Source organism: Cinclus cinclus, chromosome 3 (assembly GCF_963662255.1).
Source record: "Cinclus cinclus chromosome 3, bCinCin1.1, whole genome shotgun sequence".
Lineage (NCBI taxonomy): Eukaryota > Metazoa > Chordata > Aves > Passeriformes > Cinclidae > Cinclus > Cinclus cinclus.
In genome coordinates, this window is record NC_085048.1 from 35,234,464 (window position 1) to 35,246,780 (window position 12,317).

Sequence of the window (12,317 nt, forward strand, 5' to 3'; positions counted from 1 at the left end):
AACAGATTTTTACAAATAGCATTTGATCAGTGGACAAAACTGCCAGGTCACCAAGTTAAAAGAATTCAACTCCTGCTTCTAGATGAGCTGAAATAAAAGCTCCGTTTTCCCATAAGATTCCCTGATCAGCTTCTGTCCTAGACAGCAATTTTTCCTACCCAACCAGCTTTCTCTCCAGCATCAGTTAGCAGACAGTATTGTGGTTAAACCAACCCAACAACAACATAAAGATCTGACCAAAGCCCAGCCATACTAGTGACAAAGAATCAAAAGTATCTTTTCACTTTTTACACATTTTGGACATACGGATCATTCTCCTGATGTCTTTTTCAAAGATAAACCAGGATGAGAGATCTAGATCTTGCGTACAAGGACCAGTAACCAAAATTACATCCTCCCAGCAATGCCCACCTCCACAAAGAAAAACAAGAGAAAACCAGCTTTCTACACAATTGCTTGCCCAGATTACAAAAAAAAAACCAAACAAACAAACAAAAAAAAACCCACAAAAAACCCCAGAAAAACCCCACTCAGCTATGAAAATTCAATCTCCAAATTAAAGCCAAATTCTTACTTCCCATGACCACAGAAAACCGACAGAGGGAATATTATGAAACAAAAATACTTATACATAAAAAATCTTGGCTAGTTTTCATTCCATGAGTAGGTGACAGTCAACAAAATTACACTAGAAAAAATGTTGGGGGCAGCAATTAACAAAATTTAGCCAGACAAATGCCCTCCTGCTTTAACAAGTCAGGGAAGAAGGTATTAAGGCGCAAAAAGAAATGGATTAGTGCCTGGAAATTCATATTTTGTTTCTTCATAACAAGATAAAAAGAAGGGTTCTTAAAAACTGAATGCTACTATCTGTTAAATGAGAATATTCTTAATGGAGGACTGTGTAAGGCATGAACTCCTTAAATACCAAATTTAAGACTCCTTAAAGTCTCAAATCCCTGAATATAATTTATATTCCACTTGATGAATATATGGGAGTGTCAAATACAGCTAAATATAACACTGTTAATACGGTTTAACAACACAGGCATCACACTTTACAGCAATGAATATCAACCAGAAGATATCAATCAGCAGACAAGGCAATTGTCTCAAAGGACCTCTCAGATGTGCTTACCTGAACTCAATCACTGCCTTTTGTCTGGGAACTGTAGAGAAAAGTTCACTTTTTACTCCATACTCCAAGCCATCTTTCCACACCTGCTGCAGTACAGTCTAAAGCACAATTTAAAACAAACAAAAAAATACACACACACAAAAAAAAGTTTAATTAACAGAAAGCATTGCCAGGAAAACTGTTTACCAGCCACAAAGGAGACTGATCCCATATGCTTTATTCACATTAGTAATTAGATGGCTGCTTTGCCAAGCAAACAAGGTCTCATAACCAGATAAAAATGCCACTAACTTTTGAAAGCTGTATCTGACCAAATAAATTTAAGAGAAATTGTAGGCAGAGTTTTGGTAAAAAAATTAAGGCTGGATTTTGAGAAAACCTTCCACTTTTTTAGTGCCAAAGAAAGCCAACTCTTCAATCCTAGTATGTCCAAAGAACTCTTTCTCTCTCTCATGTGCAAGCCTGTAAGGCCAATATGAATGATCTGTACTAAAATATGTCTGCTTTGAAAGTCTAGAGACTTTACTGTAAAATGCCTTAAAATATTCCTCAAGACAGTTTGTGTGGGTATTATCAGTGATGTGCTCATAGCACCAAGTCAGTCCCTACAAAAACTGAAATGTGTAAGGTCACAAAGGCCAATGCACTACAGACCTAACATTTGAAGCTGCACGAACTGGACAACCTTCCTGAAGATAACAGAAGCCTTTAACAAAGGGAAATAAATGGGAAATCTCACTTCATTCAGTGGAAATTTTTCTCATTCTTCCTCCTCAAAAAAATCACTTTAATTTTTTTCTGCAACAGCTACTGATTTTTTTTGTAAAGGAACATCATCTGTAAAAAAAAAAACCCTTTAAATCTGTTCTTATTATGACACCTAAGAAGTCAAGCTAGACACATGATTTACTAATAGACCTATTCCCTAATAGCCACTGGCTTGGTTACAAGGTATATGCATACTTCAGTCAGAATACTGAGGAATACATTTTCCCTTTGTGATTTTTTTCCCCTTGATAGTTTTTGCAGCAAAGTATGTAATGAAAGATCTGCTATCAAATACTTCTTTGTCAGTTAAAACCAAGAGTATTTACAAGATCAAAACTTTTGAGTTGTACACTGTAAGGACTCAAAGCAGATATAAATAAGTCTGCATTTTAAAGCAGAGAAAGGAAAAAAGAAGAGTTACAATTATTAAACCGTAGCTGCATTGTTTCCTCACAAGAGGAAACTTTATTGAGCCTCATTTCAAATTCTAGGCCTATGTAACAAATCAGCAACAGGGATCCTCAGGGAAAACTTGTGAAAATCCAGTTTTACCTAGAAAACACCTTCCTAAGACAATAGTAGGTATCCTGTAGCTTTATACTGAGAACATTTATTTTTACCTTATAGCATTTGAAAGACACTACTCACCTTTGCTAATAATTCTCTGTTTATTGTAAAATTCACTGTTCCTGGACCAGCGCTGATCTCACTCACTACTGAATCACATTTTAGCTAAGAGAATAAAACAAAACAGAAACTCTAAATGAAAACAGGTGAACTGGAAAATGCTAATTCAATGCACTGTGAATATTAATTTAATTCACTGTATACATTAAATGTTATTTACTTGTTTGAAGCAATCATAAATGGATCATTTCATCAATGCTGTTGGAAAAGGGACTATTTTATTATTTCCCATTCATGTTTCATAAGCTCTGAATATAACTCAGCTTGAAATGCCATGCATACGTTCCACTTCAGACCCTGCTTGTGCACAGTCTGTGTTTTCTTTTGACTGGGAGCCATAGTTGAACTCTTTGTACAGACAAAAGCTGAGATACATTTGACAACTTATACAGTAGCTGCCAGCACTTAACAAAAAAAAAAAAACCAAACAAACAAAAAAAAAAGTTTAGCGACAACATTCTGTGGTACACAGTGTCACAAAATAAAGATACGAAGGGCTACTTTATTAAAAATTTAATTTACAATTTCCATAAGGCACATGTCTTGAAAATTCTAAACCCATAAGGAGTGTTTGGCCAACCAAAACCTAATGTCAACACAAATTTGGGTCTCTTCATAGGCCAAGAGCTTTGGATGTCAACCTGTCAAGTTTTAGAGTTTCTTATTAAACTAGCTGTCCTTCATAGTCAAGAAGTTGTCTCAAAAAAAAAAAGGAAAAAGAGGGATGGGAAGCATATAAAAATATGACACAATCACCTTCGCACTCACTCTATGTATCTATGAGAAAGGCAAGCTATGCATTCCTACTGAAGCTCATCACCATCAAGAAGAAATTATATCCCCTTGCTAGGTCTCCAGCTTAAGACAGTGACCTAACCAGGAGAAATCATAGCTAGCTTTGAAATTCTTTTATTTTCATAAGGTCTGCTAACAACAATGCTAACTCACAAGCTACCTGGAAAAAAAACCCAAAATTAATTTTGTTGACACTGAATCTTCCACGTTTCTGTTTTACAAATGGTCCTTTCTACTTATGGGGCAGAGAAAAAACAAATACCCACTGGACTTCCTCCACAACATCTGCTCTGATAAATGTTTTCTACATAATCTGTCATTTGTTTCATCAGTAGTTTTTATTTCTCTTTAATAAGGGTGCTCATTGGTCCTCTCCACAGCTCTAACAATCTCTTCTCCAAGTGCCCTGTGGTCCTTTATTAACCAGATGTCTCTGTGCCCAAGGCTTGGAATAGGATACCACTGTGCATTACAGAAGCACTAAAAAACCCAATACAACATTCCCTCCACAAAGAACTAACAGTACAAAAATAAAACAAGAATCAGCCAGACAAATGAAATCAAAAGCCCATGGAAACAAGACCCTTCTGACCTTTCTGCCAGACAATTTTCAGTACTTCAGAGCACACTGCTTCATTTATTGTCTGGCTGCCCTACTATTTAGGCTATTTTAGTCAACTGGAAAAACTTCCCTCTCTTTTTGCCTGACCTAAACACCTGTATTTCAAATATTGTGGCCCATTTCCTCAGAAGAGGCTAAGAACATTCTGTTGAACCTTGTTTACCCTGACAAAAACTGGTAACTGCCTGCATTTTTCTGTCTTTCTGCTACTTTTTGATACGTGGTTATATTTTGCTAGTTTATACACTGCTTACCTTCTTTGGAGAGGACATGACCAATCGAAACAAGTTAAACTATATGCATCACATTTATTCAACAAAATAAACGCATTTCATTTTTTCAGCAAAAAAATGTTCCCTAGATTATGGATTTTTGTTTTCCTTTGTCTAGCTGGCAGGGTCTATTTAGTTTGGGGGCTTATATTGATGGTCTATTCTTCTCTACCATTAAAACTGCTCCTCCACAAAAATCTGTAGGGGTAAGTGTTTCAGGATTATTTACTGAGCCACAAACAATAAAGAAGGAAGGAAACTTGCAGCTTTTTAAACACCGGGAATAGCAGTCTTTTTTTTTTTTTTTTAATTACACACAAGGGAAAAAAAATTCAAACTTGTTACTGTGATGGTACTGTCATTGAAACAGATTGAGAGGGAGATAGTCAAATCCTTGGAGGCTTTTAACACCTCAGTGTATTTCAAAAGTCCTCAGCAACTTCATCCAAAACACCTGCACCGGGGAGGATATGGCAACAGATAACTTCCTGAGGTCCTTCCTAACCTGAATTATTTAATGTTTCTAGATCATCTCACAGTTGTTTCAGAACTTTTCATCGTATATCTGTGCATCATCAGTTCTTCTTCCACTCAAGTCAGAACATTTATCTTGCTAGAACAGGTCCAAGTCATGGATAACTTCAATACCTCGGCAGTGAAGAATGATGTGAGAAATAGTTTAGCTCCTCAGAAGTATTACAGCTGGTTTTATTTGTCCTTTTTTTTCAGTATTAACACCCCAGCTACTGCCCCTTCCCAAACTAGCACACCTGAAAAAACTGCTGTTCCAAGAAAACTCAGTTTCAAGCAGGTAAGGATTTGAAAGTTAGGCCTGCTTGTCCCACAGGCCAACTTTATCCATTGCCTTAGCAGAGCTGGGTTTTGCAGTCTTTGGCTTTCCAAGCTACCCCACATTCAACTTCTTCTGGCAACAGGACAGACCACAGCACATCCATTAGATATCCACCTAACTTCACCAGCACCATTTACTTCAAACTGTTTGAAGACAACAATTTCACGAGGACCTTAGCCAAAGCTTTGTCTCCAATTCCCTATGAAGATGCTGTGTACAATTATAGTAGTAGAGTCATCAAACTACTTCGACCCAAACAGATGCTTGGAGAAAGAATACTCATTTTTTTATCTGATTATGCCCCTTACACCTCTAGCCTGTAAGTTCATTATTACAGAAATACGTGATGAATTCATTGGCATACCCTTTCAGCAAGCTGCTGAGGTTGAAGATGCAGGTCTTGTGCTAAGCAATCACTAGAACTGTTTTCTATTACAGAAGCAATGGAGAGCTGGAAATCAGCAACACACCTGGAAAAAAAAAAAAACCAAACACGACAACATATGAAAATCAGGAAAAAAATCTGCTGAAATGCTGGGGAGATTTGGCAGATCCAAGCTGACTTTGCATATGACAAGTGTAATTGCCAATCATAACCTAGTCACAAATATCTGAGTCAACATATCTAGAAAGGTAGACTAGAAGGCCAAATATCACCTTTGCTCTAATAAAATCAGAAAGTATATATGGTGAGAACACCATCTCAGAATAAACAAAAACTATGCTCACGAGTACATAAAATGGATTTGCCAACATTACTGCAACTCTTGAGCAGGACACTGAAAAAAAATAAAACCATATAACTTCATATTGGCTCTAAACAGTTTCACATTCAGACCATCAGTGGTGAAGCATTTCCTATCCATGCACTGCCAGTAATTTGTACAGCCTTGAAGCAATTATATTTACTTTGACCTTTCTTGAAAAAATACAAGATTGAACTATCTTATAATTACATTGGTATAAAATGTTCAGGGTTTTTTCTGCCTTTTTTTAGTCTTATTAAGCTTTTGCAATAATAGGCATGACATAAAATAAAACATGACCAACATTGTAAAATAAAACGCAACTACCGTTTTTTGGAGACAGGAACGGCAGAGATGGACTTTATTAAATTCTCTGGTGGCAGATCCAAAACTTTTGAAAGCTAAATTGAAAACAAAGAAAGAATTGACTTAAGCAAAAAGACAAAGACCCAAGGAAAACATACTGCTCCCTGTTTAAATACCCATGGGGGGTGCACCTTCTAGATCTGAAATCTAATTCGGGCTTAGGGAAAAAAAAAGGCGCAAAGAATTCACAACTACTATGAACAACACAATAAAATACAAACCTAAAAGATGCTAAAGAAGCCTCAGAAAAAAGGTAACGCAAAACACGAGAGTTTTGATTTTTTTTTTTCCCTCACGAAGGATCCCATCGAAGCCATTATGGACTGAGGAACGAGAGAATGGTTTGGATTAGTAGGGACGCTGCCACGTGCAGAGACACCTTCCACAGCAAGCCGAACTGCTCAGAGCCCCATGCAGGCTGGCCTGGCACACTCCCAGGTACAACCGCCATGCCCCCCGCACTCCATCCCAATCCCAGCGAGAAAATCCCGAAGCGCGCCCCGAGCCCGCGGCTCAGGGCCGCGCACACTGTGCGCCGCCCGGGCAGGGGGGACCCGTTGCGAGGGCACGGAAGGGACATCTGGTTCAGGGGACACTGCCGCTCCATGCCAGCCGTGGGGAGGAGCGGTGCGTACCTGAGAAGCAATGCTCCTCCGGAAAGATCCTCCTGCCATGACCGCCCCACCCGGCGGAAGCTCTAAGGCCCACCCTTATCCCCCCCGCCCCGCTCTTTTCTGCCCGCCCAGGGGCGGGCTGGCCCGTACCATTCTCAGGTTACAGGGGAGGAGGAGGCCATTGGTTGCGCTGGGGGTGGAGGAATCTCGCGGCGCAGCGCAGCGCGGAGGGGCCGTACCATTGCTCAGGGAACAGGGGGGAGGGGGGGGGGGAGAAACGACAGTTGCGCGGGGACGCGCAGGGCGGTGGGCGGCGCGTCGGGAGCGCGAGTGCGCGGGAACTCCTCCTTCTGCTCCCGCTCCCGCTCCTGCTCTCGCTCCCGCTCCTGCTCTCCGGTACCGGCGGGCGCGGGGCGACATGAGCACGTGCTCCGTATCCAAGGTGAGGAGATGGGGGGGCTCCCCAGGGAACAGCGCGGCCTATGGGGGAGCTGCGTCCTGCGCCCGCTCTTCCTCCCGCCTCCTCCATGAGAGCCTTTCCCGCCTCTCTGGTGCCCAAGCTCCCGGTTACCCTGTTCCGCTGCCCGCCCCTTCCCGAAGCCTTGCTGGCTCTTGACCCATTCCCGGCCTCGCTTCGCCCAAGGCGCTGTTTGCCCTCACCGCAGTCCCACGGAATCACGGAGTGTCCTGGGTTGGAAGGGACCACAAGGACCACGAGTGCAGCCCTTATCCCTGCACAGGGCAGCCCTAGAGTCACACCATCAGTGGTGAGTGACCGAGCCCGCAGTGTCACCTGCCCGCTGCCTTCCTGGCGCAAAAAAACCCATTCCTGCTTGGAGTAAATCTCACCCAGAACAGAGCCACGGGTGTTGTGGCTGTGGGCTTTCTCACTTCCAGGTGCAGTCTGGTGGAGTTGCTTGCTGCCGCACTCACTTCTTCACACACCCACTCCCCCGCCCCAAAACTAACTCAACAAAGAAATAGAACTAAAAGTGCTGTCCCCCACGCGTAATGTTAAATGTCTGCTATTGCTTCGATCTTTCCGAATTGAAAGCTTTTATGTGGGCTGTGCTCAGAGCAAGCAGCAGGGGTAGTGCATTCCTCCGAGCGTCAATGAATAGCGAGACTTGAAATGCTGGATTGAAACATTTAACTTATTTCTTCTCTTGCTTGATCATACAGCGAGCAACAGCAGTGCTTCACAGCCCTGTGTTTTATCGTCACAGGAAGATTCCTGCCCCTTCCACTGTTTTTCACTGAGTTGTCATATGCTGCTGCATCCTTTGGTGTGGAAGGCACTGTGCGGGTTAATACTTCCAGAAGTGAAGTGCTTCCAAACAAATTTACAACTTAACCTGAAACAGGTGGATTTCACTTTTGACAATGGCTGTTGCCTGATAGTTTGGCAGTGAATCATGTCCCTTCACCTTGCCTTCCACGTCTTATATGTAATATTTCTTTGCAGTTTTATATTCTGGTCTCAGCCACATGCAGTGGTGTGGAAAAGCCAGTGCTTACAAAACACTCAGCAGTATTTGTGTTTGGTTTGATTAAGCACCCATTCTTCTTTTGTGTGTATGATTTATACTTACTGTGGCCAGTTCTGTTTGTGCATGCAGCAGCACAAATAAATCTGTAGGACACCTTTTTGCAGTGGAAGTGTTCCAGAGTGTTTAGCACTTGTAGAATAACCACTACTTTTGTCCAACTGTTTTTAAATGGTCCTTAATATACGTGTAAAATGGAATGTACCTGAAGGCATCTTCAGTTTGTGAGGCTGTTTTTCAGAGAGGGTCAGTGTAAATGTTGGTGTTCTACCGCAATTTCTTATTTGTGTAAGAAAGGAAATAGCATGCCTGAAGTCACTCAACAGACTGGTGACTGTGAGCAAAATTGAACATACCTCTGGTGTTTGATTTTCACCATATCATTCTTACTGTAGTGGCCAGACTATCTTAGTCTGAGTTCAGTAATCCTTGTGTAAGCATCTCCATTGAGAAATATGGGATTGAATCAGTCTATTTCCAACACTTAGGTGTTTCCTTCCCCCTACTGCAGCACAAGAACCTCACAGTGAGAGTTGGGCAGTACATGTGATTTCTGATACGTAGGAAATCTTTAGAACTCTTCAAAAGAGATGAACTTCTGTAGATTGGATGGGGAAAGAAATTTCAGATTTTCTAGAAGAAATGAAAAAAGTCTTCAAGAACTCAAAGCTTAATAGTTGCATGATGAAATGGGCTTAACTGGGAGATGACCTCTCTACAGAAATTCCTTGGAACAGGGGGTTTCATATGAACCTTTCCCAACCATTTGTTATTCTACTTCTAACCATCTACTTCTTTTGAGTTGGGATGCAGTTCAGTGGGGCTTGGGCATGTAATTTTCTTTTAAAAGTAACTTAATAATACCCACTACATTTTTCTGGATTGTGTTTTCCATTCATCTCAGCCTCTTGTCTTTTGTTTTGTTTTTAACTGAAGCTGTACTGAGAAAACTGTACTCGCGTGTCCCCAGGGAATAATTTCCTTTCCATTCTAAACCTGTTGGGAGGTTTTGAGACATTTGAAGAATCTGCTGCTGGCCCAGTTGGTGGTTGAGTTGCAAAACATAGTGGAAAGATTAAAAAATTCCTAACAGGTGTGCTGGGTTACTGCTTCCACTGGTGTTCCAGTTTGAAACAGAAATATAAAGGGGCAATGTGTAACTTGATATTCTTAAGAGGCTGGCAATTCAATGGTTTAATGGAGCACTGAAATAAAAGGACAATAAAGTGGCCTTGAGCCAGTCAGATTGATGCTTGTATTAAAGTCTGTTTGGGGTTTTTTTGCTGTTCTCTAGGGCTGCTTTGTTTTTAAACCAACTACCAAGAAGAGGAGATTATCTGAGAAAACAGGTTAGTGCATTTTCATTTATGTTCCTGGTTTTGAGAAAGGTTAATCTTGAAAGGTTTATCACATCTGATCGAGTTCATATCATGAGTTCTGTCATAGCTGTGTGAGGTTTTCTCTTACTCCTTGATTGCTGAAAATGCATTTCTTCAGAGGAATGCAAGCAAATTATTGGCTAGAGTAAATGCTTGGCATTTTTTCATCTCCAGCAAAATATATATATATATATATATATATATATATATGTAAATCAGCCATCTTTGTCCTTGCACTTTTTTTTTTACAAGAGAACCATGCTACCATAAGGTTCTTACTAACAGACACACAATTCACCTGAAGGTCTGAATGAGCCATTTTTAAGCTGTGGGAGTCAGAAATTATATCCCATCCATAAATCTCACATTCTGGGTATTTTGCCTAAGTTTCTTATGGAAAGAAGGAAGAAAAGCCATTTGTGGCTTCTGTCCACTAGTATTTGCTGTATACATTTTCTCTAGATATGTATGTAGGTTATTTTCATTTGAGAACTGACTCTTCTTGGCACCAGAAATAATGCATCTTAAATAATTGCTGTTTGACACTCAGGAAACTTACTGTTTTTATTCCCAGGTTAAACTACTTTTGTCATCATTAGAGCTGTCAAAAGGTGTGACAATTTATGTGGAGAAGATGGAGAGGAAAGTAATGAGGCCAGATTTTTATTATTTCAACAACCAAGGCTTGTGCATTTACACCACATTGAACTTTTACCCCTTACTCTGTGTTATGTTTTTGCAAGATTAGAAATGCTTGGATAAACTGCTAAGCATATTGTTCTAGTTAGGAAATGCTTTGAGGTAGAAAAGTAAATTTGCCTGGACTAACCCTAAAAGAAAGAGGCAGAGGTGAGCTGGTTTGGCTTTTCACAGCAGTTGGTTAGAGTGGTGTTCTAAAACATGTACTTGGATGTATGTCTGTCCAGTCTGGAAGCCCAGTCCTGTCCAAAATGAAGTTTTCGTTGTGAAACTCCTCTGCATCAATAGTTGATAATACTGGCACACTCCAAAAGGCCTTTTGAGGACATTTGCACTTACAGTTTGAGTTTTGGTAGTACAAAAAGGATATTATGCCTTGGTATGTTACCAGATAGTGTGGTGGCTGGATTTTCTTCAAGTAAAAGTCTAAGATCTGTGTAATCAGAATTGGTTATGTATTCTAAGTGATTTTTCTTAGGGATACAAATGAGGTGATAGGGGAGACAATGAAAATGAGGTGGAGGGATGTCATCTCTCATTTGTCATTTAGAGACCTGTTTCAGGTGGGTTTAGTGCTTTAGGAGATTATGCTCATCAGCTGGCTGTTTTCTAGAGATCAAGCCACTGCAGGTGCTCCATTGAATGGCAACCAAGTGAAACCACAAAACTTGGTCAAACCAGAGAAAGATGATGATGTTTGTTTTAATAATAAAAGCTGTTTGCTCTGATTTAGTCTTTAGCTTATCTGGGACTTGAGATAGAGGCCTCTTCTTTACCTTTTGCCTGCATATTTGGGTAATAGATTCTGCTTGTTCCCTTGCTTATTCTACCAAATACCAGCAATTTAATTAATTGCTTAAGAGAAAAGTTATCTCCTTGAAATATATGTGTATGGTTGGGTGCTTTGTTTTACTCTCAGGAAATAATGTTTTCATGAGATTGGGCTTTCCTTTGCTTCCTGTGTTTCCAGCTCATGATTTCAGATGCGCAAGTGATGATACAGAGGATACTGAGCTACGTTTTGTCACTTGTCAGTCTTTATGGAACCAGGTCAAATCCGAAACACAGGTGAGTCTTGTGCCTCACACTTAAGTGTTTTGCATTTTTAACAATGATGCTTGCTTCTTTGTTTCTGGGGATCTTTTTGACATGCTTAAAAGTGCATGGCAATTATTTAAAGCAATAAGAGGGCCAGAAATATTGACTGTCCAGAATATAAAGTAGTAATAACAATAAATGCATTGAGTACACATTACTTGTAACCATGGAACTGTACACTTTTGCTGTTTCAGGCTGCTGCTTCTAAGCTTCTCTTTCTACTAATTGTCTTCTTTATTAACTCCTGTCATACTACTGTTTAAATTTAGTAAATGCTTGGCAGCCCTCTGAGGATTTTAGGCTGGTCTCAACCTCAGTGTTCCAGAATTCATACACAGCAGCCCAGGATTCACAGTGGATTTATGTGTACACAGCTGCATGGATGTCAGATATGGAATGACACTGCTGCAAATCTGGCCTATTGAATTAGTATAGATGGTGTGAATGGGGTCAGAGTTAATTTCATACTGAGCTGTGGCCTCCTGACTGTTGTGTGTTATGTGACATGCTGTTGTTGTGTCCCTATAGCCAGCTGGCTTGCGTTATAGTATGAATAATTGCTTCCATACAGCAGAGTTTTCCTCCCCTCCTCTATTTAGTGTCATGGATTCTGGGCAAGTATTCCATATTGCTCTATTTGCTCTTGGGCTCTATACACATTAGGAGATTTTTTTTCCCCCAAAGTTTGTTTCGGGATGTGCAGTAGAAGCTAAATGGATGTAGCTTAAAATCT

The 12,317-nt window shown here is 40.4% G+C and overlaps 2 protein-coding genes across 3 annotated transcripts in view; one reads left to right on the forward strand and one right to left on the reverse strand.

The window, feature by feature from the left end:
* RARS2 (arginyl-tRNA synthetase 2, mitochondrial) overlaps positions 1-6,921 on the reverse strand; it is a 28,646-nt gene extending 21,725 nt beyond the window's left edge. Inside the window, exons 1-5 of the mRNA XM_062488660.1 lie at positions 6,883-6,921; positions 6,209-6,282; positions 5,500-5,605; positions 2,555-2,638; positions 1,139-1,236 (exon numbers count right to left, since the gene is read on the reverse strand). Coding sequence (XP_062344644.1) covers positions 1,139-1,236; positions 2,555-2,638; positions 5,500-5,605; positions 6,209-6,282; positions 6,883-6,921 — 401 coding nt within the window. The remainder of the gene's footprint in view (positions 1-1,138; positions 1,237-2,554; positions 2,639-5,499; positions 5,606-6,208; positions 6,283-6,882) is intronic.
* A 346-nt stretch (positions 6,922-7,267) lies between these two features.
* The window catches only part of ORC3 (origin recognition complex subunit 3), a 34,704-nt gene continuing 29,654 nt past the window's right edge, over positions 7,268-12,317 (forward strand). For both annotated transcript variants that reach the window (XM_062488661.1, XM_062488662.1), the window contains exons 1-3: positions 7,268-7,303; positions 9,703-9,757; positions 11,457-11,554. In XM_062488661.1, coding sequence (XP_062344645.1) covers positions 7,280-7,303; positions 9,703-9,757; positions 11,457-11,554 — 177 coding nt within the window. In that variant the 5' untranslated portion in view covers positions 7,268-7,279. The remainder of the gene's footprint in view (positions 7,304-9,702; positions 9,758-11,456; positions 11,555-12,317) is intronic.